We start from the raw sequence: 25,602 nt of genomic DNA, 5'->3' as shown, positions 1-25,602 counted from the left end.
CATGTGCTTTGGTAACATTGGGACTGTGCCTTTTCACTTGTCGACCTTGGGCTTGTCAGCCTCATCAGCTGGCAGTTGTCTGACCAGAGATGGCGCTAGCTTCAGTGGGCTTGGAACAAGAGGCAGAGCTGAAGCCCAAGGTCTGGGGCTTTCACCCAGCCCTTAGAGCCTGGCACTGGAACTCGGACTTTTAACCTCCAAAATTGTAAGAGAATAAACTCCTGTTTGTTCAAGCCATCCCATTTGTGGTATTTCTGTTAGAACGGCACTAGGTAACCAAAACAGCTACTAACCAACAATTCAAAAATACCTACAAACTATGGGAATAAGACTTGGCAATTTACTTCCATAGAGATTACAGCCAAGAAAGCCCTATGAGGCAGTTCTACTGTATCACATGAGGTCACTATGAGTTGCAGTCAATTTGATGGCACCCAGCAACACACATATGTGTGTATGTAAAACCAGTTGCTATTGAATTGAATCAAATTCACAGGTGCCCCATGTGTGTCAAAGGAGAACTGTACTCCAAAGTGTTTTCAGTGGCTGAGTTTTTGGAAGTAGATAGCCAGGTCTTTCTTCTGCAGTGTCTGTGGGTGGATTTGAACTTCCAGCATTTTGGTTAGTAGAGGAGAGAGTTAACCACCCAGGAAGCTAGTGTTTATAGACATAGTAATATTAAGATGCAACTGAGATATTTTAGCATGAACAGAAAAATCTTATTTTACATTTTAGAGGTGAATGTGCCTTAATAAATAATTATTGAATGTACTAGGAAGATCTTATTTTAAAAATGCCTATCAATTTTATTAAATAAAAGCCAGTCAATATGTCATCCTATATATAGATGTCTCTAAAGTGGGTGAAGATATTTCATTTATCTTTTAAGATAATTATACAAATTGTATTCAACCCACACATACCAAGTAGGAAAATAGTTTTTATCTCTTTTTCCCCATTTTTAAGCCTTGTCTAACAAGAAATAACCAAGATTTAGAATGGGTAGTATAAAGGTGAATTTTGGCAAACCTTTTGCAACAGAAGAAAATCTGTTTTCCTCATAGGGTCTCTCTTTTCTTTAACAAGGGCATATAAAACATGCAGCACATTCCCAGAGCTTCTGAGAATTTCTCCCTTGAGAGATCTCAATAAATACAAGGAAAAACAACTTCAGAAAAAGAAAGAAGAAAGAAACGTTCATCACTATTTGCTTCCTCCCTCCCCACTCTTGCCTCTTATTCTTTCTATTTTCTACATATCTCTTCTCAGCTTCAAACATTATTCCTCCTCTGATTTTCCCAAGGTGAGCTACTTTCCCCGGCCCTTCATCTATGAAAGGGGTGGGGAGGAAACCTTATAGAAATCAAACCAGGATACAGGGCTTATTTTTTAATTCCAGCAAGAACAGCACGTGGAGAAGGAGAACTCAAAAAGGCATCCACGGGCACTCCCCTTTGCTTCTTGTGCCTGTTGTCAGACACTCTTACATGCAAATCCAAGGTTTTCTCAGGAATGCGGTTGGCAAGTATGTTTTTAGTAAATAATCTCTGAATGTACAGTGTTTAGAAGCCTTGCTTTGAGTGCACACAGTGGTCATTAACAATCATTATGTACCCACTCTTAGGGTTCAAATGCAAATTCTCACAGCCCTATACCAAATTCTTGGGACCCTTGTGAGTGACTCCAACTGCAATCACACACAAGCCCAAGTCTGTCTTCCATTTATCAGAGCACATCGCAGTGTCCTGAGTGCACCTGTACACACCCCTATGCACACATTAAACCTATAAACCACAGGTTATACAAATGTGTACTTTTCTTCCTCCCTGTCTCACCTTGTTCCCTGTCCTTTTCTCCCAACCCCCAAATCGCACCCACACAATGGGATTTTTGTTTGCTTCAGTAGCATGTGATAGTGTAGTCCCTGCTTTGCTTAGCTCTGTGCTGCAGGTCTCTCAGGTAACAGGTGGCAGCTTCCCTGTTGGATTCTAGGTATAAAAAAGAATGACCTCATAGGGGTGGAGCTCTGGAACTCCATAGAGGTAGCAGTCACAGCCAGGTAACCCTGGAGTGAAGCTGTTTAGTTAGAAGGGGGCAGTTAAACTCATCACTCTAGTGATTTTAACCTTCACCCTGAGGCACCTCAGCAACCAGCCATTGCCTGGAAGCCTGTAAAGCTTGTGCTTACCACAAATGGAGCCCAAAGAAGCCACTGGGAAAGAAAACATGGGCTCCAAGAGAAAGAATCTGACCTTCTTGAGGCCCAGACTCTATATGTTGGAGAGAAGGAAAACTGACACTGTGGTTGAGAACAATGTTTCTGGGGACCAGTCTGGCACCTTGAGGAGGAGCCAGTCTGACAGGACGGAGTACAACCAGAAATTACAAGGTAACCAAAAGCAATCAATTGTCCCAGGTTACTGCACCCCCAGCTCTGTTTCTGCTACTCTTCCATTTGCAAAGAAAATACTTAAGGCAGAGAGAAAAGTAGAATTCTACCTCTCTCTCACATAAAATAAGAAAAGGAAAGTACATGTGATTCGTAAATAATAGGAAAAACATTTGTATTGTGTGGTTAAATAATTAAAGGGACAATTCCAAATTATTCGTAGTATTGCTGCTGCTTTTCTTCTGGTAACGATGATTTTTTTTTTTTTTTTTTCCTGCTAGCTTCCTCTTTTCCTCCCCACTCCAATCCAACTTAAGAAATGAGAACACTGGAAAACAAATGATTTAGAAACTTATCAAAAGATTGTTTATTCCAATAGATAGGTGTGAGATGTTACACCACGAGATCTAGGTAGGTAATTGTACTGAGCTATAATTATGGTTAACTTACGTAGAGGCATGAAACTACCAATCATGTCTGCAAAAAAATAAGGAATGCAACAGTCAACCGATAATATAACAGGATTTGTTGAAAATCACCTAGATGATCATTCCTTTAGAGTGAATCTAATAACACCCAAATATGGTAAGGGCTGTTTAGCATGCTTAGGTTGAATGGCTTTTGAGGTAATAACCTCAGTTTATTTTGTGATGATCCTAAGATAATTTGGCACAGTTATTAAAACATGTCTTCCGTTTTAGGCCCTGGATTTCTATCCAATCTCATTCACCAGCCCCCCTTTTTTTTCCTTCTCCAGAAAGTCGTTTGTTCTAGTAATACTTTATTTTGATGTTGATATGGTGCATCATTTTATGTATCCGCCGCGGTATCTGTCGTATGATTCCTCAGAACCTGTTTCTCTTGCTTTTAACACAATGCTGTTTGAACTCTCATAAACTCACCTTGAGGGGTCATTTTAGACTTAAAAACTATGATGATGTTAGAAAGACCAATCATGCACATGCTTTTGATTTGCAGATCTCCTTCCTCAAAAATGTGCTTGGACTTAGTTTGCAGATTAAGTAATTAATTAAAATTAAATCTTAAAAAAAAAATATTGCTAGGAGTTAATGCTTTTTAAAAAAATCCTGGTAGCTTGGTATTAGTTAAGGTGCGTAGTCGCATCTTACTCTAAAAAAATTTTAAAAGACAACTCAGGGGGTGAGGGTAAGAGTTTTAATCTTAGAAATTAATTTTTCTCAAAGCACGGATACATTAGAAAGAATGCTAATATTTTTAAATCTTACACATTTGGTTTCCAATTCTGGCTCTCAAGTTCCTATGTATAAATCTTTGAGCAAATTACTTAAGATGGTTGGACCTCAGTTTCTCTATCTGTGCAAGTGGGATAACAATACTTCAAAATGTTTGGGGAAATGAAATTTGATAATTTCAGGAAACACCTAGTGTACTGGCTGGCACATGGTATGTGCTCAATAAATAGTAGCTATTAACGTGCTTAGGAGGTCCTGCATGGTGCAAATGGTTAAGCTCTCAGCTGTTAACCCAAAGGTTGGCAATTTGAGCCCACCCAGAGGCATCCCAGAAGGAAGGCTTTACAATCTGCCTCCAAAAAGGCATAGCTATGAAAACCCTATGGAGCTAGTTCTACTTGGCTATACATGGGGTCACCATGAGTCAGAATAAGCCCGGATGGCAAGTGTTTGTTGTTGTAGTTGTTAATGTTCTTGGTTACTAACCCGAAGGTTGGAGATTTGAGTCCACCCAGAGTTGCTGTTCTGGTTACCTGGTGCCACTCCAACAGGAATATACCACAAATGGAATGGCTTTAACAAACAGGAGTTTATTCTCTTATAGTTTGGAGGCTTTAAGTCTGAGTTCAAAGTGCCAGGCTCTAGGGGCTGGGTGAAAGCTCTTCAACTTTGGACTTCCACACTGCCTCCTGTTCCCGGCCCTCTGAAGCTATAGGCTTTTCTTCATTCAGACAGCCGCTGGCTGCTGAGCTGACAAACCCAAGGTCGACAAGGAAAAAGGCACAGTCTCAATGTTACCAAACCACATGGCAGACCATTGATTCAAGTCTATTGAAAGTCCCAAGATCAGCAGAGCATGGTAGGCTGCTGAACAATGACACAGCTGCAATTAGGGTTCAAGCGTGCCATAAACTAGAGACCATTCCCAAAGCTGCTTCTTATATACGGGAAACATACTCTCATCCCTAAAGCAGCTACTCAGCTGCTTGTGGTATATCCCACCATGGAGTTTGCCAGTCTCATCATGGGGAATAACTACCACCAGCTGCCAGCCACTTAACCAGGCTCAGCCAAGTTGACACACAACCTTAACTACCACAGGTACCTTGGAAGAGAGACCTGGCAATCTACTTTTAAAAAATCAGACACTGGCAATCCTGTGCAGCAGAGTTTTACTCTGATACATATGGGCTCACCAGGAGTCAACTGGATAACAACTGTTTTGTTGTTGTTGTGGTTGTTGTTGTTTAATTTTAAGAATGATGTTGTTGTTGCTATGTGCTGTTGAGTCGGACCCAACTCACAGCGACCCCTCCTTAGGTTCCCAAGGTGGCATCACTATGGAAGTAGATTGCCCAACCTTCCTTCTGAGGAGTGGCTGGTGGGTTTGAACTGGCAGCCTTCTGGTTGGCAGTCAAGTGCCTTAGGCACTACGCTCCCAGAGCTCCTAATAGGTATAATAATATTAGAACAAGACTTGCCTTCTAGTAATCCAAGTTCATATACCTTACTAATCTTTTTAAATTCTTTTCTGTCCATTTGGTGAAGAGACCATAATTCCACAAAGGAATTCAGAAAAATCTTACTGCTTTATGCCTAATAACATGTTTCTTCTGAGTTTCACTAACTCAGCATCTTTTTGGTTCACTTTTTCCATTAGCAAAGCACAATTTTGAAATACTTTTTGCTAACTAGAATTTGAAATATAATTAAAAAATTAAAATAAATTTGAAAATGCTTTCTGCTGTTCATTAATTGCTGCTCACTTCCTAAACTTACCAAAAAACTGAGTCTTTGGCCACAAAATACAGCAGATGTTTTAGTTACTTTGCAGAACCCACAAGCTTTTTATACACTTGATTTGATTTTTTGCTTTCCCAAACTACTGGATTCTCCTTTGAAGGTGGAAGGAAAGACTCTGAAGTTAACCCCTATGGTCACTGAACCATCTGTGCTTGAGAAAAACACCAGGGATCACAGAGGAGCACATAGGAGCTGTTAAAATAGGTTGCACACCCAATAAGTAACTTTTTTTTTTTTTTTTTTGGCATAAGGCATTTGACTGCTAACCAGAAGGCTGGCAGTTCAAATCCACTAGCCACTCCTCGGAAGGAAGGTAGAGCAATCTACTTCGGTAGTGATACCGCCTCAGAAACCCAAGGAAGGGTGGCTGTGAGTTGGATCCAACTGGACTCCATGGCAGTGAGTTTGGTTTTTTTTTTTTGATAACATTTTGGAAAATCCCAATCTAATGCCTGCTAGTGTTTTTTAGCAACAATAAAAGATGTTTTCTCATTAACATTTAAAGCAATCAGTTCTGTGGGTTTGTTCTCTGAGAAGTATATAATAGCCATTATCATGCAAATAGCTTAAATCACCTTAAGAAACTCTTTATTATTGAAATATAGAAAGCAGTTCCTCAGCCTTCCTTGGAAGTGGTTGTCCCTGGGAGTCACCAATAAAGACCTGAGCAAGGTAGAGTTCTTGAATAGATGGCCCCCAGTCCCTGTGAGGTAGCAGTGTGCTTTCCAGTAATGGAATTTCTGGCACCTCCGCAATCTTCACACTGTTTAGTGGGTTGCCCTGCAACATTGTGCTGTTATTTGAGTGAAGCAATTCGCTGTTCTGACACTATCTGGAAGCAAGTTCTTTGGATTCTGAGAAATACAAAATCTTTCTTTGTTGCCCTTAAGCTTGCCTTTTAACTCACACTTCATAGTCCAACTATTGACTTTCTGACAGACAACACTTTAATAATGTGAATCTGTTTTAGTTAAAAAAAAAAAAAAAAAAAGTACACCGGTTGTGAGTTACTAGATGGGATCATTAGAACATGGTTCTAATGAAGCCATCTTAGATGCTTTTTAGAAGGTTGTGATTGCACCAACCTAAGTATTTCTACTAAACCTCATGTTGTACAGTAATAGTTTGATGCTAACCTACTGTTGGTGGCTCCTTCATTCCTTCAATGGATTAATTCAGTTAATTGGTATTTATAGAATATTTTATATGCTGTGTCTTGGGGTTATAATTGAAACCAAATCAAATTCACTGCCATAGATTCGGATCTGACTCATAGTGACACCTCTTTGGGTTTCCGAGGCGGTATCACTACGGAAGTAGATTGCCCAATCTTCCTTCAGAGGAGTGGCTGGTGGGTTTGAACCACCAGGCTTCTAGTTAGCAGTCAGATGCCTTAGGCACTACGCCACCAGAACTCCCAGGGTTATAACAATGAACAAAAAGAGACTATGTACCAGTAATTATAACTACAAAATCATTTAAAAAAATATGTGAATGATCAGACAATATCTTTTACTCCAAAGAGATTTAAAGTCTGGTGGGTAAAGATGTTAGGGGCTGTCGAGTTAGCTGTGTCTCATAAAAACAAACAAACAAAAAATAACAAACTTACTGCCATCGAGTGGGATCAGACTCATAGCGATCCCCCCTTGGATTTCGGAGGCGATATCACCACGGAAATAGCCCAATCTTCTTTCCGAGGAGTGGCTGGTGGGTTTGAACCACCAGCCTTCTGGTTAGCAGTCAAATGCCTTAGGCACTATGCTACCAAAGTGCTGTACCATCCTTACAATTCTTGCTATGCTTGAGCCCATTGTTGTAGCCACTGGGTCAATCCATCTCATTGAAGGTTTCCTCTTTTTTGCTGACCCTCTGCTTTATCAAGCATGAAATCCTTCTCTAAGGAATGGTCCTTTCTGACCAAGTAGATGGGATGAACTCTGGCCATTCTCACTTCTAAGAAGCATTCCAGCGGCACTTCTTCCAGGACATATTTCTTCGTTCTTCTGGCAGTGCATGGTATTTTTAGCATTCTTTGTGGGGAAAGGTAAGAGAGGGAAAAACAAATTGACATGATAGAATCAGAGTTGAGATCAGTGGATCCACAAAAGGAGGTAATGGTCTATTCAGCGCTTGGTGGAGAAGATTGTTAGAAAACACTATCCTTAAGAATTGATAGGTTCATGAGACAGGAAGGGTTAGAAAAGAAGGAGAAATGGAAATAAACACAAAGAGGAACTGGGATGAGGGATGTTACATTGAGGGGACTGCAGTCAATGACATGAAACAAATTATGTAAGAACTGTTAAATGGAAATCTAATTTGCTCTGTAGACTTTCACCCAAATTACAGAAGAAAAGAAGAGAGAGAGAGAAAGAGACAATAAGGTGGGAATGAGGGAAAGGCACAGAATAGGAAGAAAAAGGTATAAGGGGGCCTTCAACTCTGTTATGGTATTTTTACTTCTTCAGTGTAACTATCTGCTAAAAGGGCATGGGTTAGCATCCTTTGACCTCCTCCAACCTTATAAGGGGGGGGACAGAATCACCATCAACAGCCCAAGGCTTATTCCTATGAAGCTAGAAATGCCAGCACTCTCCAGCCCTCTCACCAATTCTGACACCATCCATCCCTCCCACGGCACTCAGCACTTCTCTGGGTTGGTTCTGCAATTCATTGAAATGGCCACATGAACTCACAGACAATACTCTCGATTATGGGATTTATTTGGGAAGTAACTCAGGTTCAGGAATGCTCTCAGGATTCTACTTTTCAGTCAGAACAGTCCCGTTTGCTATGCCCTCAGGCATGCCTCTCTGGCCCTTGGCCTCTCAGCCTGGTCTCTGCCTTGTTCTGGCAAGTGTTACAAAACTCTTTTAACTCTGTCCATAGGTACACCCAGGTGCACCCCACTCCACCAGCGAATCTCCTGCCCAAGGGCACTCAGTTTTTTCACTCCTGGGTCACAAAGCCCACTGCTCTGTCTCGTGCCTCTTGGTTCCACTGCTCCCATCTCCGAGCTGGGTGTCTCTACCAGGGGTCTTTGCTAAGGAGGTCTAGCATAGGGATCTTGGATCCAAGGACACACTCTGCCCTATTCCATCTCTGGCTATTCTCTCTTGATGGCAACAAGATTCTCTTTTCTGCCTTTAGGAAAGCTCATTTTAAGCCTGGCAGAGTGACAAAAATAACCAATCCCAACACTGGAGTTCCATACACCTTATTTGCATGGTCCCACCCAGTAAGCTGGTAGGAGTCATGAAGACCATGGCTACAAAACCCAGACCAAGTAATTCACTGCACCACACTATCTCAATGATGTTGCTTACTTATTTGTTTCTTTGTGTATTGTCAATTATTGATTCCCATTCCCCCCACCTCTTTCTCACCATGCTCCACGAAAGCAGAAACCCTATCTGTTTTGTTAATGGTTTCATTTCTTCATTTAGATTGTGTCCAGCACACTATAGACACTCAGCAAGTGCTAAGTTGAGTGAATGACTGGAATGATCTGGCCGCGGCAGGAAATTGGGTGAGGACAGTCACTAAGGCATGACATAAGAGCCCTTGTATGTAAACCCTTGTATGTAAAAACACGTTTCCATTAATAAAGATGATTCTTCAGTAAAAAGAAATAAAGTAAAATTAAAATATAGAATCACCTACATATAATAATTCTTAGTGGAAGCTCATTTCATTCCTGGCTCTACTTTTCAGAGTATACCACCACCGTACCTCATTTCGTTCCTCATCTTCTATTCTTAACAACCAGAAATATGCCATCTTAGCTTCCAAGCTAGCTGAAATTTTCATTACCATTTTACTGGAAGCCACAGAAGGTGATCTAAGAAGAAGAAACGTAGTGGCTGAATTGTAAAAACCTTTGTCTTTGGTGTGGTGGGAGGAGGATGAGCTGTTGCTATTGAATTAACTTCCACTCATGGCAACACCACGTGTATCAGAGTAGAACAGTGCTCCACAGGGTTTTCAATTGCTGATTTTTCAGAAGTAAATTGACAGGCCTTTCTTCTGAGGCACTTCTGAGCTCCAACCTCCAAACTTTTGGTTAGCAGCTGAATGCTTTAATCATTTGCACCATCCAGGGACTTCTTGTCTTCGGCAGAGTGTTTTGGATAGGATTATATGTGTGAACTCTCCATTTGAAATGTACCTTATTTAAACAGTTATTCCCAACTGTGTCTGTATGCAGAGATCTATCTATCTGCCTATGTAATATACACACTATATGCAGATAGATATAGATTTAGATTTAGATACTAAATTTAGATATAAGTGTGTGTGTGTCTTTGTGTGTGAGATATATTTCTGCATAGATGAAAAGATTTTATAAAAAGTTTATTGATTAGCATTCAGAAATCTTTTCTGAAAATCCTATATAATTGATATTACTAGCATTCTATGTTTCCTCTCAGTGTAAGTCAGTTACTTCAGTTACTTTTATTCTCTTAAAGGATTTCTATGAGTCTGGATTGACTCAGTGGCAGTAGGTTTTTTTTTGTTGTTGTTGTTGTTTAAGACATAAAAGGTCATTTGTACCTTCTTCTGCATAGGCTATCATATCATTCTTATTAAGAATGGGTTGATTGATTATCTTTATGAAGTCCTGAAGATTTCTTATTATAGCAATAATTATAAACTATTTACTGTAAGAACTATATACAGAGTAATGTTTTGCAATACGGGGATAAATGACTGAAATAATAAGTTAAAGTTGATAAAAGCACAGGAGCAGTTTATTTTCAATAGGTTTTAGCAATACAGATCAATGTGCAGAGAGCAGAAGTTGTTAACAAAGGAAGATTTGGTGATTTTAGTTCAAGGCCTAATAAAAGAATAGCCCAATTGTCCAGCTGTCTGTGCCTGTTTTGATCAGTATTACAAGCCCTTTTTATTCCTTCCTATTCTCTAAGTACTGAGTAGCTCCTTCCCCTTACCTGTCTCTGTAAATCCTTTGGTGAAATGGGAAGTACCTGAATCAATAATGTGAACACAGAGTTTGTTTCACAGCCTGAAAGGCAAACTTTTAAAAGAGTCAAGGCACTTTAAAAGCAAGTTAATTTTTGTCTCCTTGTAAGAATAGAGACCAAAATAAGGCACAATATTCAACTTCTTTCATTTTGGTAAAGGTATCTTTCAGTTTTTTGAAGGACAGTTTGAAGGAAATACAGCATAAGTTAAAGAAATCAAGAAAGTTTTGAGTTAACCCCACCACCACCACCACATCGTGGTAGAGAAATTTGTTCTTATGTTGACTCTGGTGGCACAGTGGTTAAGGCATTCATTTGACTGCTAACCAAAAGATTGGCAGTGAAAATACACCAGTTGCCCCATGGGAGAAAGATGAGGCAGTCTGCTTCCATAAAGATTTATAGCTCTGGACATCCAAAGGGCAGTTCTACTCCATCCTATAGGGTCACTATGAGTCAAAATCAGCAGTGAATTATGTTGGACTGATGTAATTTTAGCTATAACTTTCTTGTTCTGGGCCATTGAGTTTATTTTCAACTCATAGAAATCCCATGTGACAGAATAGAACAGCCCTAAAGGGTTTTCAAGAAGCAGATGGCTAGGTCTTTTTCCCACAGAGCAGCTGGATCGGTTCAAACTGCCAACCTTTCAGTTAGCAGCCAAGTGTTTAACTGTTGTGCCACCATGGTTCCTTATAACTGTATTAAAAGTAGTAAATATAACTTCTTGTTCTAGAATATATTCTATTTAGTATCATATGCCTTTTTTTCCTCACATAAAAAACACAGGTTTGTCAAAACACAAAATGAGAAATGAAGATAGAAGGAGGAAGAGTGGGAAGGAGAGAGGTAGGAGGGATGTAGTGTGGAAGAAAAAGGGAGAAACTCATATGTACAATGAGTGAATAGAAATATACTTTAAAGTAGTAATATAGTTGGGAAAAATATGAGTGAGAAAAAAATCACCCAAATTATATTCATCTCTGTTTCTATTGACAGAGTAAGGGACCCCTCTTGTTAATAGTAATAATTTTTCTTAATGCCATAATCATATTAACATCAATAAATTTGTGAGCAGTGATTTCCTGGTGAAAGTGGATTGCTATTATTACATAAGCTATTAAATGCATGGGCAATATCACCCTTAGAATTAGGCAAAAGGAATTCTGCCTGGGTTTTGTGTTTTGAGGAGGCCCTCTTTGGATCCTTTTTAACAGGTAGGTGTCCTTGGACTCAAGGTTACTGTCTGCCTGGAACCCATACTCACTTCTAGATTAAGTTCACAGTAGAGAAGACCATGGAATTTTCTCTTCAACAGGCCCCAAGATCTATTTCACTTCTTGCTATTTGCATTGTCTCATGGACAAACTGCTGAAGGTGGCACACTCTTAGGTCCTGAGGGACAGTTGATTATGAGATTGGTCTGGAGCTTGATGGTGGTGTTGCCTTCACACCATGCCTACCAGACTCCTTTTGAGGAGCAGAGAGCTGGTAGAGGGAAAAGTAGGGAGCCAGGCCTCAAGTTTGGGTAGGGATGAGTGTATCCCAAGGACCTGTGCTTAATTTTGACATGAAACTCAGAAGGATCTGAGAAGTCTACATTTGAATTTGGTTGTGGAGATCATTATGAAGGTATCTTTATCAAGGAAGAGGGATAAATACATATTTCATTTAACCATTTGCTAGCTTGATTTATTACTTTTAAATATCCAGATATAGTATGTAAGCCTCCATTTCTGCAGTTGCATCAGGCCCCATGATTGTTACCAAACCAAACCAGTTGTTGTGGAGTCAATTCCAACTCTTGGGTACCTCAAGTATTTCAAAGTAGAACTGCACTCCTCAGTTTCCAATGACTGTGATCTTTTGGAAGTAGATGACCAGGACTTTCTTCTGAGATCTGGGTGGATTCAAACTGCCAGCTTCTCAGTTAGCAGCCGAGCACCCAACCATTTGTGCTTCCCAAGGTCTCATTCATGGTTTTTAGGGGGATGCTTATGAGTAATGTTCAGCTACATCTATGTGGTGAACACAGCCCTTCTGTCCTAGGTTGTGGAAAGTAAGAGGAAAGCAAAGAAGAGGAGGGGATGGGGACAGAAGATAAGGGAAAGATGGCTTGCTTGGTGTAGGCTAGGAACTATGCTAGACGGGTTTCACACACATTGTTGATTCCCGACACATTTTCACTTGTCTCTTTTAATAGTTGAAAAATTGTTGGTAGAACTTAGATTTGAACTCAAGTGCTCTAAATATATGCAAAGTGGAATGCATCTAATTCACTAAATTAGTAGGTATTATGAAATAGCCCTGGTGGCACTGTGGTTAAAGTGTTTGGCTGTTAACCAAGAGTTCCATGGTTCTAACCCACCAGCTGCTCTGTGAGAGAAAGATGTGGCACTCTGCTTCTGTGAAGATTATAGCCTTGGAAACCCTATGGAGCAGTTCTACTCTGTCCTATACAGTTGCTATGAGTCAGAATTGACTCAACGGCAGCAGGTTTATATACTTATGAGCTATTAGTAATACAAAGTCAAAGCAACTTGATGTTTGCATATTTTTGTAAATGGGATGACATTCCTCTGTTACTATGATGAAGCTTGACCTGATAAGCTTTTCTCACTTTGGAATAGACATTGTTTAGAATTATTGTGACATCCCCCTTCCAAAACATTGCACTTAATATGTACTTTGTTGTTGTTGTTTAATTGTCAGGAAACAAAATTACAAAGTAGCTTCCAGATAAGCAAAACTGTCCCAGAGCAATAGCATCATAATTTCTATTTCCCATTTCCCTGGATATCTTGACACTTTTTTTTCTTTCATTTTATACCTGTTGTCATTTATTTGCATATCAATAAAACAATATAAATCTTTAAAACTGAAAGCTCTATTCTATAGCAGTGGAGGGGGGGCATATATTTGCAAATGAAAAGAATGAAATTACATACTGGAAACAAGTAGCTCTTTATCTGGGTAGATGACATTTCAATAGAATTCTATGAAGTCGGCCTAGATTGTGACTCTTAACTACAACAGGAAAATAGAGTATTAAAATGAAAAGTCTTTGTCCTGGGCTGTACTGAACAATTTCTTTCATTCTTGATTAATGAATCAGAGAAAAAATGAATAGTCTAAGATACCTACACTAAAGGCCATGATAGAAATGCAATCTTGGCTGTCTGACATCCAGTTCCTATGTAAAGAAGAACACTTAAAAGTCATGGCACCCAGCTACTACTCTAATGATTCTGAATCGTAGACTCTCACAGAAATTGTCTTTCTTGAATACTTCTTAATGTTAGGCCCCCAAAGTCACTATAAAAAGTCATCATAGATTTATGGTTCTGTATTTGTTGTGAAAAGGTTGATGAAGACATTGTTTGTTACCTCTCTCAGTGCAGTCCATATTTTATTCAAGGAAAAACTTTACTTCTTAAGAATTACAACATGTCCACCTCCCAGATAAAACAAGCTATTTACTGTATGTAGCTGACAGAAGCTTAGAGTCAAGCTTGTACCTGCTTTCTGACATTCATATTAGCTGTGCTCCCTAAGAGTTTCTTCCCCCATATCTGCTCAAGTATGGATTCTCATCATTGAAGTCTCTGCTTAACTTTTTCGAAAGTCCTTCCCTGACCATCTGTTATAGATTGAGTTGTGCCCCCCTAAAAGATATGACCAATGGCAAAGGAAATCATTGGGAGATACACAAGAATAAAAGACAACAAAGGTAAATACTATTATACACACATTCCTGCAATGATAGTAATAACAAACAACATCTATAAGTAGATACGTAGGTAGACAGACACGCAAGCTGAACAGATGTGGAAAGGTGAATGGGAGTACACTCCCAAGTATACTTAGGTTAGCACAGGCTATTTCTACATATGTATTTGTATGTGTAATAAACATATCCAAGGATATTGGAGAGTATATAGATGGCAATGTTCTGAAAACTTCTTAGCTATAAAAAAACATCTTGAGAGGATAATTCACTGGGCTTGGGGACTTAGGACCACAGTCTTAGTGGACAGTTAGGTCAATTGGCATAACATAGTCCACAAAGTCAGTGTTGTATATCCTCCTTCAGTGAGTAGTGACTGAGGTCTTAAAAGCTTGTGAGCAGCCTTTAAGGTGCAACTATTGGACTCTCCTCACCCAGAGTAAAGAAGAGTGAATAAAATCAAAGACTCAAGGAAACAATTAGTGTAGAGGAGTAATGGACCATGTAAACCAAAACCTCCACTACCCAGAGACCAGAAAACTAGATGGCATCCAGCTACCACCCACTGACTACTCTGATCGTTATCACAATAGAAAGTCTTAGAGATGGAGAAAAAAAAAAGAAAAGAAAAAAGATAGAACAAAATTCAATAGACTAGACTTAGTGGTCTGATAGAGACTGATGGAACCCCAAGACTGTGGCCCTTGGACATACTTCAAGCCTGGAACTGAGTCAACCGCCAGATATCAACTTAAGCAAGCAATAGACATGCTTATAAAGTAAATAATAACACCAGGGAGGACTGCATTCTTGAGTAAATCAACCATTGAAGACCAAAGGATAGAATTTATCAGAAAGCAAAGCTCAGAAAGCAAGAAAGGGCAGGAAAGGAGGATGAAGGGAATTGGGAATCCTGAAGAAGAAGGGAGAAGACTGCTGTTACATTGAGTGTAATTCAACCAATATCATAAAACAAAATCCATCTAAATTGTTGAATGGAAAACTAATATGCTCTGTAAACTTTCACCCAAACTATGATTAATAATAATAATAATATATTGAAGCCCTAACCCCTGGTACTTGACTGCAATCTTGTTTGCAAATAGAGTCATTGAAGATGTTATCTACAGGTAGTCCCTGACTTATGATGAGGTTCCTTTCTGATTACTCTGTAGTACATCAGTCCTGAAGTTAGTTGAATACCTCCTTTTTTTTTTTTCCCAGTTTTCAGTATTATTACTTATTATTATTATTAATTATTAGCAGTATCTTAATACCATCTTTACTTGTCTTTTGCGGTTGAAAACGTTACATATAAACATCTGTGAGTGAACATGTGAGAATAACATCAACAAATTACATGCTGCAGTGTTGTATTGTATATAGTACATATTGCTAACAATAAGATGTACAAATAAAACCCCCAAACAGACAGTCCTAAGTGCACTTAAAAAAAAAAAAAAACCTCACTGCCATGGAGTCGATTCCAACTCATAGTAACCCCCTTTGGGTTTCTGAAGTGGTAAATCTTTACAGAAGTAAATTGCCCAGTCTTCCTTCCCTGGAGTGGCTGATGGATTTGAACCACCAACTTTCTGGTTAACAGTCAAATGCCTTAGGCACTAGGTCACCAGAACGCCTTAAGTGCACTTAGTCATCTCCATTTCTCCACTATTTAATTGTAGTTAACTTAAAAACAATTTTTTTTTATTGTAAAAATAAATATAACCCAAGGTTTGCCAATTCAACATTTTTAACAAGTACAATTCAGTAGTACCAATTACATCAATCATGTTGTGCAACCATCACCAACATCCATCGCCAAATTTTGTAACACCATTTAAAGAGAAGAAAAAAAAAAAAAAAAAAAAAACATGCTTCCTAAACAATGATTTTCCCTTTTCTCCCTCCAACCTGTCCCTGGTAACCACCATTAAACTCTGATTTCTATACATTTACCTATGCAAATATTGTATGACACTATTTGTCCTTTAATGCTTGACTTCACTCAGCGCAATGTTTTTAAAGTTTATCCATATTGTAGTGTATACCAGGACTTCATTTCTCTTTATGGCTGAGTAATAGTCAGTTGCATATATATATATCACACTTTGTCTATCTATTCTTCTGTTGATGGACATTTAGTCCATTTCCACCTTTTGGCTATTGTGAATAGTGTTACAGTGAACATGGGTGTACAAGGATCTATTTGCGTCACTGCCTTCAAGTCTTCACATAAGGAGTACTTATAGATTATTTCTCTGAATGTATTCTCAAATTGTTAAAACCAGATACGGATAAAGAATTTAAACTATATTTTTGTTCTGAGCTAATCAAAGATTGTAAGTAGAGTGATTTTCTTCTCTTTTTTCTTTTTAAACCATATCTATACATCTAAAAATATAAATATTTGAAAATAAATAGTTTCCTTGGATTTGAATTACTTGTTACTTGTATACCAATCAGACATAGAGGGTTATTGTTAAGTTACAATGGTGATACCCTTTTCAAAATATTCAAAATACAACTGAATATCTTAAAAGTACTGCAATTTTAGTCTCATCGTGTGCTTTTCCATCCATGCTGAGGGTTTTTGTGTAGAAGTGAAATATCAAAATAAGATATGAAATTAGATTTATTGTAGTGAAATAATCCTTAGATAACTTCTCTGAGAAAGTTGATACTTCATTCTATTGCAGTTGTAAGGGAAATTTTTGTTATGTATTATATTTCATACGTAGAGTAGAATCAGCATATAGCTGCAAAGAAATTCTTCTTCAAATGAATCACCAATCGATTAAAAATTTGGAGTTGGGCAAGCCTATCAGAAAAGCTCAAGCTCTGTATCTTTTTTTGCTACATGATTTTATAACTGCTCACAAATTAAATAGAAAACTATTCATACCAAAACACTCAAACCGTTTGATCTATTTCATTTTCAAAATGTACTTCTACATGTGTATACCCTATGCTTATGTTTGTGTTCAAACTCTGATGACCTTGCCTATCCTTAGATTACATCATTTTTTGGAAGAGAATATTCATACACTCATTGTGTATACTATAAGCATATATACTACATACCTAAGTACACTACATATATGTATATTGATGCATGGATCACTCTTTTGTGTGTGGTATTTAGACTCTCTGACCTACAATATTTGATTAAGTTGAACTAAAAGAGTCTTTCAATTGGTTAGAATGAAAATTGACTCTATTTCTCACTTTTTTTCAAAAATGGAGAATGATGTACCACTATATCTAATGTAGCATAAAGGTTTGGGCATAAAAAGAGGGAAAAAAAAGGAATAATGCCCAGGTAGTTTTACCACAAATAACCCTAAATTCATCTTTACCCTAAATCCATATACAATAGGGAAACTGATATATCGGGGTGGGGGGGCAGTGATAGGATCACTGTCTCCCCCCACCCCAATATATCAGCTTGCCAATTGTATATGAATACTTAGAGTATTGCTTGTTCCTCTTCAGGTTTCTGCTCAAAGTCACCTTATTAGTGAGGTCCTCCTGGCCTTCTCTCTATTAAATAGCAACCCCCCCTCCACTTTCTTTCCCTTTCACTTTGCTTTATTTTTCTTCATATTGCCTTATGATCATCTTGCACATTGCATGTTTTTTATTGAATAATTTATTATTTCTCTTGGGTCACTAAAATATGAGTTTTATAAGGGCTAATGTTTTTCTCTTCTTTTATACTGTTGTATTTCCAGCAGCTAGCTCAAAGTTTTTGAATTTCAGCAATACTACCATTTGTTATATGAAGATGAACATGGTATCAGGATTGGAGGAAGACTCATTAAAAACCTGTGATATGTAGATGATACAACTTTGCTTGCTGAAAGTCAGGATGACTTAAAGCACTACTGATGAAGATAAAGACTACAGTCTGCAGTATGGATTACACCTCACTATAATGAAAACAAAAATCCTTGCAACTAGTTCAATAAACAGCTTCACAGTGGTTGGAGAAAAGACTGAAGTTGTCAAGGCCTTCATATTACTTGGTTCTACAATCAACACCAATGGAAGCAGCAGTCAAGACATCAGACAATGTATTCGGCATATCTACTGCAAAAGACCTCTTTCAAGTGCTGAAGAGCAAAGATGACTCCTTCAAGACTACGGTGCACCTAACCCAAGCCATGGTATTTTCAATCGCCTCTTATGCATATGAGAGCTGGACAGTGAATAAGGAAGACCGAAGAAGAGTTGATGCTTTTGAATTGTGGTGTTGGAGAAGAATGCTAAGAGTACCACGATCTACTAAAAAGAGTAACAAATCTGCCCTGGAAGAACTGCAGCCAGAATGCTCCTTGGAAATGACAATGGCCAGACTTTGTCTCATATATTTTGGTCATGTTGTCAGAAGGAACTATTCCCTGGAGAACGATATCACGCCTGGTAAAGTGGAGGGTCAACAAAGAAAGGGAAGGCCCTCAATGAGATGGATTGACACAGTGGTTGGAATGATGGGCTCAGGTATAGCAAGGATTGTGGGGCTGGCCGAGGACCAGGCAGTGTTTCTTTCTGCTGTGTGTAGGGTTGCTATGAGTCAGAGATGACTTGATGGTACCTAACAACAACAACAACAACAACAACAGCCATTTGTTGTGTTATTGTCATTAGGTGCTGTCAAGTTGGCTCTGACTCAGATAGACCCTATGTACAACAGAACGAAATACTGCCCTGTTGTGCCCCATCCTCACCATCCTTTTGCAGTCACTTTGTCAATCTGTCTCATTAAGGGTCCTTCTCCAAGGAATGGTCTCTTCTGACAACATGACTAAAGTAGGTGAGATGAAGTGTGGCCATTCTCACTTCCAAGGAGCATTCCAGCTGCACTTTTTCTAGGACAGATTTTCAATATTCTTTCCCAACACCACAACTCAAAAATATCAACTCTTCTTCAGTCTTCCTTATTCATTGTGTAGTTTTCACATGCATATGGGGCTATTGAAAATACCATGGCTTGGGTTAGGTTCACCTTAGTCTTCCAAGTGACATCTTTGCTTTTCAACACTTTAAAGAGGTCTTTTCAAGTGGATTTGCCCTGTGCAGTATGATGTCTTGAGTTCTTGATGGCTACTTCTGTGAGTGTTGATTGTGAACCCAAGTAATATGAAATCTTTGACAACTTCAATCTTTTCTTCATTTGTCGTGATGCTGCTTTCCGGTCCAGTTTTGAGGATTTTTGTTTTCTTTATATTAGATGTAATCCATACCGCAGACTGTATTCTTCAATCTTCATCAGTAAGTGCCTCAAGTCATCCTCACTTTCACCAAGCATGGTTGTGTCATCTACATATGGCAGGTTGTTAATGAATCTTCTTCCTCCAAATCTGATACCCCATTCTTCTTCACATATAGTCCACCAGCTTCTTGGATTATTTGTTAACTATCTACTTCTGTAGAGATACCATCTCAGAAACCCAAGGAGAGATTACTGTGAGTCCAGTCAAATTGACATCAGTGAGTTTGGTTTTATGGGGAGCTCTGGTGGCGTAGTGCCTAAGGCATTTGACTGCTAACCCACGAGCCACTCCTCAGAAGGAAGACTGGGCAACCTACTTCTGTAGAGATACTGCCTTAGAAACCCAAGGAGGGGTCACTATGAGTCAGGATTGACTCTAAGTTTTGTTGTTGTTGTTGTTTATACAGATTGAATAAGTATGTTTAAAAGATACGACCTGATGCACACCATTCCTGTTTTTAAATCATGCAATATCTCCTTGTTCTGTTCCAACAATAGCCTCTTGGGTCTGTGTATCATTTCCTCATGAACACAATTAAGTGCTCTGGAATTCCCATTCTTTGAAATGTTATTATTTGTTATCAATTTGTTATGATCCACACAGTCAAATGCTTTTGCATAGTCAATAAAATATAAATAAACATCTTTCTAGTATTCTTTGCTTTCATCCAAGATCCATCAGACATCAGCAATGATATCCCTTATTCCACATCCTCTTCAGAATCCAGGCTGCATTTCTGGAAGTTCTGTCAATATACTGCTGCAAATATTTTTTAATTATCTTCAGTAAATTTTACTTGTGTGTGATATTAATGATATTGTTCGATAATCTCCACATTCTGTGGGATCACCTTTCTTTGGAATGGGTACAAATATGGACCTCTTCCAATCAGTTGGCCAGGTAGCTGTCTTCCAAATTACTTAGCATAGACTAGTAAGTCCCTCCAGCACACCATCTGTTTATTGAAACATCTCAATGGGTATTCCATCAATTCCTGGAGCCTTGTTATTCACCAATTATTTCAGTGCACCTTAGACTTCTTCCTTCAGTACCATTGGTTCTTGATTATATGCTACATCCTGAAGTAGTTGAACATTGACTAATTTCTTTTGACACAGTTACTGTGTATTCCTTCCATCTTCTTTTGATGCTTCCTTCATCGTTCCATATTTTGCCCACAGAATAATTCAATATTCCAACTCGAGGCTTAAATTTTTTCTTCAGTTCTTTCAGCTTGAGAAATTCTGAGTGTGTTCCTCACTTTTTTATTTTCTAACTCTAGGTCTTTGCACATTTCATTATAATAATTCACATTCTCTTCTCGAGCTGCTCTTTGAAATCTCTGTTCAGCTCTTTTATCTTGTCATTTCTTCCATTTGCTTTAGCTACTCTCCATTCAAGAGCAAGTTTCAGAGTCTCTTCTGACTTCCATTTTGGTTGTTCCTTCCTTTCCTGCCTTTCTAATGATCATTTGCTTTTTTCATGTACGATGTTCTTGATGTCATCCCATAATTCCTCTGGTTTTGCTCATTGGTGTTCGATGTATCAAACCCTTTTTTCAAATTGTTTCTAAATTCAGGAGGGATACAATCAACATTATATTTTGTCTCTAGTGCAATTATTTTAATTTTCTTCAGCTTCAACTTTAACTTGCGTATGAGCAATTAATGGTCTGTTCCATAGTCAGCTCCTGGCCTTGTTTTGGCTGAAGATACTGAGCTTCTCCATCACTTTTTTCCACAGATGAAGTCGATCTGATTCCTGTGTATTGCATCTGGCAAGTTCCACATGTACAGCTGCCATTTATGTTGTTGAAGAAAGGTATTTGCAATGAATAAGTTGTTATCTTGTAATATTCTTTCATGTGATTTCCTGTGCCATTTCTATCACCAAGGCCATATTTTCCAGCTACTGGTGATTCTTCTTTGTTTCTAACTTTCACATTCCAGTCACCAGTAATCATCAATACATCTCGAATTTCAGACTGCAGAAATTGGTAAAAATCTTCAATTTCTTCATCTTTGGCTTTAGTGGTTAGTATGTAAATTTGAACAGTAGTAGTATTAACCAGTCTTCTTTGTAGATGTATGGATATTATTCTATCACTGACAGCATTGTACTTCAAGGATTGTCTGATTGAAAATAGCCAAAACGAGTCCATTTCAGCTCACTAATGCTTAAGATACCACTTTTTCATGCATCCATACTTCATATATTCCATATTCTAATCATTAATAGATGTTTGCAACTGTTTCTTCCTGTTTTAAGTCATGCTGCATCAGCAAATGGACGTTCCAAAAATTTTACTCCACCTACAACATTAAGGTTCACTCTGCTTTGAGGAGGCAGCTCTTCCCCAGTCATATTTTGAGTGCCTTTCAACCTGAGGGGCTCATGTTTCAGCACTGTTGTTGTTATTAGGTGCCGTTGAGTCATCTCTGACTCATAGTGACCTAATGCACAGCAGAATGAAACACCGCCCAGTCCTACATCAGCTCCGTGATTCTTGCTATTCTTGAGCCCATTGCTGCTGCCACCGTGTCAATCCATCTCATTGAGGGCCTTCCCCTCTTTCATCGACCTTCCACCTTGTCAAGCATGACAGCCTTCTCCAGGGAATGGTCCCTTCTAACAACATGACCAAAGTATGTGAGACGAAGTCTGGCCATTCTTGCCTCCGAGGAGCATTCTGGCTGCACTTCCTCCAGGACAGACCTGTTAGTTCTTTTAGCAGTTCACAGTACTCTCAGCATTCTTCGCCAGCACCACAGCTTAAAAGCATCAATTCTTCTTTGGTCTTCCTTATTCATTGTCCATCTCTCACATGCATATGAGGTGATTGAAAATACCATAGCTGTATCAGGCGCACCTTAGTCCTTAAGGAGACATCTTTGCTCTTTAGCATTTGAAAGAGGTTCTTTGCAGCCCATTTGCCCAGTACTATATGTCCTCTGATGTCGTAGCTTCCATTGGCGTCAATTGTAGAACCAAGCAACGTGAAGTCTTTGACAATTTCAATTTTTTCTCCATTTATCGTAATGCTGCTTATAGGTCCAGTTGTGAGGATTTTTGTTTTCTTTATATTGAGATATAATCCATACTGAAGACTGTATTTTTCAACCTTCATCAGTAAGTGCTTCAAGTCACTGTTTCAGGGCTATTCATAAAGTTTTGCAGTAATATATTGGACAGTGTGTCTCTGCTGTTCATAAGGTTTTCCCTGGCCAATTCTTTAAGAAGTGGATGGCCTCTTCCTTCTTCCTAGCCTATTTTAGTGTGGAAGCTCCACTGAAATCTGTCCACCATGGGTGACTCTGGTAGTATTTGAAACACCAGTGGCAGAGCCTTCAGTCTCACAGCAACACTCAAACTACCTCGATATGACAAAGTGACAGAAAAATTTACTACCAGTTAGGGCTGGATAATATAGTATTGTGGGAGACTGACCTGCACCTTGTAGAATATTTAAAGGCATTCCTGGTTTCTAATGACACTAGACATTGCCAAATGTCCCCTGAGGGAGAAAAACACCCCTGTTGAGAACCATTGATTTAAAATAGTGCCTGGCCCAAAGGTAACTCAATAAATACATGTTGAATGAATGAATGAATAAATAAAATCAGTATTCCTCACCCAGCCAAAATTCTGCATTCCAAATAATAGAATAATTACAGCAGAAAAAAAAAAAAGTAATAATAGGAGGACTTTACAAAGTGATGTTCCCATTCTAGTCAGGACTTGGTATTTTTTCCTCTTTCATTCATTTTCTGCTGCTAAAGACTTTGAAAAATGAAATGGAACACATAAAGATTGATATCTTAGGTATTAGTGAGCTGAAATGGACTGGTTTTGGCCATTTTGAATGAGAAAACCATATGATCTAATATGCCAGGAATGACAAATTGATGTGGAATGGTGTGGCATTCATTGTCACAAAGAGTGTTTCAAGACCTGTCCTGAAGTACAACACTGTCAGTGATAGGATAATATCCATATGCCTACAAGGAAGACCAGCTGCTACTACTATTATTCAAATACACTTGCCTACTAACCAGACGGCTGGCGGTTCAAACTCACCAGCCACTCCTCGGAAGGAAGGTTGGGCAATCCTACTTCTGTAGTGATACTGCCTCGGAAACCCAAGGAGGGGTCGCTATGAGTCAGGTTTGACTCGATAGCACATAACAACAACAACAACAACAACAACCAAAGCCAAAGATGAGGAAATTCAAAATTTTTTACTAACTTCTGCAGTCTGAAATTGGCCAAACATGCAATCAAGTTGTGTTGATAATTAATCAATCACTGGTGACTGGAATGCAAAAGTTGGGAACAAAGAAGAGTTACCGGTAGTTCGAAAATATGGCCTTGGTGATAGAAATAATGCTGGGGATCGCATGATAGAATTTTGCAAAAGCAAAATTCATTGTAAACACATTTTTTCAATAACATAAGCAATGACTATACACATGGACTTTGCCAGATGGAATGCACAGGAATCAGATTGACTACATCTGTGGCACTTGGAAGGAAGTTTGGGCAATCTACTTCTGTAGTGATACTGCCTCAGAAACCCAAGGAGAGGTCGCTATGAGTCAGATCCAACTCGAAGGCACATAACTACAACAACAACACACCTGTGGCAAGAGGCAATGGAGAAGTTCAATATCTTTGTTCAAAACAAGGCCAGGAGCTGATTGTGGAACAGACTATCAACTGCTCATATACACGTTCAAGTTGAAGTTGAAGACAGTTAAAACAAGTCCATGAGAGCCAAAATATGACCTTGATAATATCCCTCCTGAATTTAGACACCATTTAAAGAATAGACTTAATGCATCGAACACTATTGACCTAAAACCAGAGGAACTGTGAGATGGCATCAAGAACATCATCCATAAAGAAAGCAAGAAGTCACTAAAAAGATGAGAAAGGAAGAAAAGATCAAAATGGATGTCAGAAGAAATTCTGAAACTTGTCCTTGAGCAGAGAGTAGCTAAAGCAAATGGAAGAAATGACAAGATAAAAGAGCTGAACAGGAGATTTCAAAGAGCAGCTCAAGCAGACAAAGCCAATTCCCATAATGAAATGTGCAAATACCTGGAGTTAGAAAACCAAAAGGGAAGAACACACTTGGCATTTTCAAGCTGAAAGAACTGAGGAAAAAACTTAAGCCTCAAGTTGCAATATTGAAAGGTTCTATGGGCAAAATATTGAAGAATGCAGGAAATATCAAAAGAAGCTGGAAGAAATACACAGAGTCACTGTACCAAAAAGAATTGGTTGATGTTCATCCATTTCAGGAAGTGGTATATGATCAAGAACCAATGGTACTGCAGAAAGAAGTTGAATCTGCATGGAAGGAACTGGTAAAGAACAATGCTCCAGGAATTAACAAAATACCCGTGGAGGTGTTTTAACAAATGGATGCCCCACAGGAGGCACTCACTTGGCTATGCCAAGAGATTTGGAAGACAGCTATCTGGCCAACTGAGTGGAAGAGTTCCATAAATGTACCCATTCCAAAGAAAGGTGATCCCACAGAATGTGGAAATTATGGAACAATATCATTAATATCAAATGCAAGCAAAATCTTACTTCATAATTCAAAAATGGTTGCAACAGTATATTGACAGAGAGCTTTCAGAAATGCAAGCTGGATTCAGAAGACAACGTGGAATGAGGGATATCATTTCTGATGTCAGATGCATCTTGGCTCAAAGCAAAGAATACCAGACAGATGTTTACTTATGTTTTATTGACTTTGCAAAAGCACTTGACTGTGTGGGTCATAACAAATTATGGATAACATTGAGAAGAATGGGAATTCCAGAATGCTTGATTGTACATAGATCAGGAGGCTGTCACTCGAACAGAACAAGGGGATACTTCATGGTTCAAAAGCAAGAAGGGAGTATGTCAGAGTTGTATCCTTTCACCATACTTATTCAACTTGTATGCTGAGCAAATAATCCAAGAAGTTGGATTATATTAAGAAGAACATGGCATCAGATTTGGAGAAAGACTCATTAACAACCCATGGTACACTGATGACACAACTTTGCTTGCTGAAAGTGAGGATGACTTGGAGCATTTACTGATGAAGATAAAAGACTACAGTCTGTGGTATGGATTACACCTCAATATAAAGAAAACAAATATTCTCACAACTGGTCCAATAAACACCTTCACGGTGGATGGAGAA

At 38.7% G+C, this 25,602-nt stretch overlaps 1 protein-coding gene across 1 annotated transcript in view; it reads left to right on the top strand.

Annotated features, from left to right (window-relative positions):
* The first annotated feature begins 2,193 nt into the window (after window positions 1–2,193).
* Window positions 2,194–25,602, top strand: part of ARHGEF38 (Rho guanine nucleotide exchange factor 38) — a 257,682-nt gene continuing 234,273 nt past the window's right edge. The window contains exon 1 of the mRNA XM_007948295.2: window positions 2,194–2,389. Within this exon, the coding sequence (XP_007946486.1) occupies window positions 2,194–2,389 (196 nt within the window). The remainder of the gene's footprint in view (window positions 2,390–25,602) is intronic.

Source organism: Orycteropus afer, unplaced genomic scaffold, assembly GCF_000298275.1.
Source record: "Orycteropus afer afer isolate SDZICR_OR568_19922 unplaced genomic scaffold, OryAfe1.0 scaffold00211, whole genome shotgun sequence".
Lineage (NCBI taxonomy): Eukaryota > Metazoa > Chordata > Mammalia > Tubulidentata > Orycteropodidae > Orycteropus > Orycteropus afer.
The sequence above is the reverse complement of the archived record's forward strand: the minus strand, read 5'-3'. Positions and strand labels throughout refer to the sequence as shown.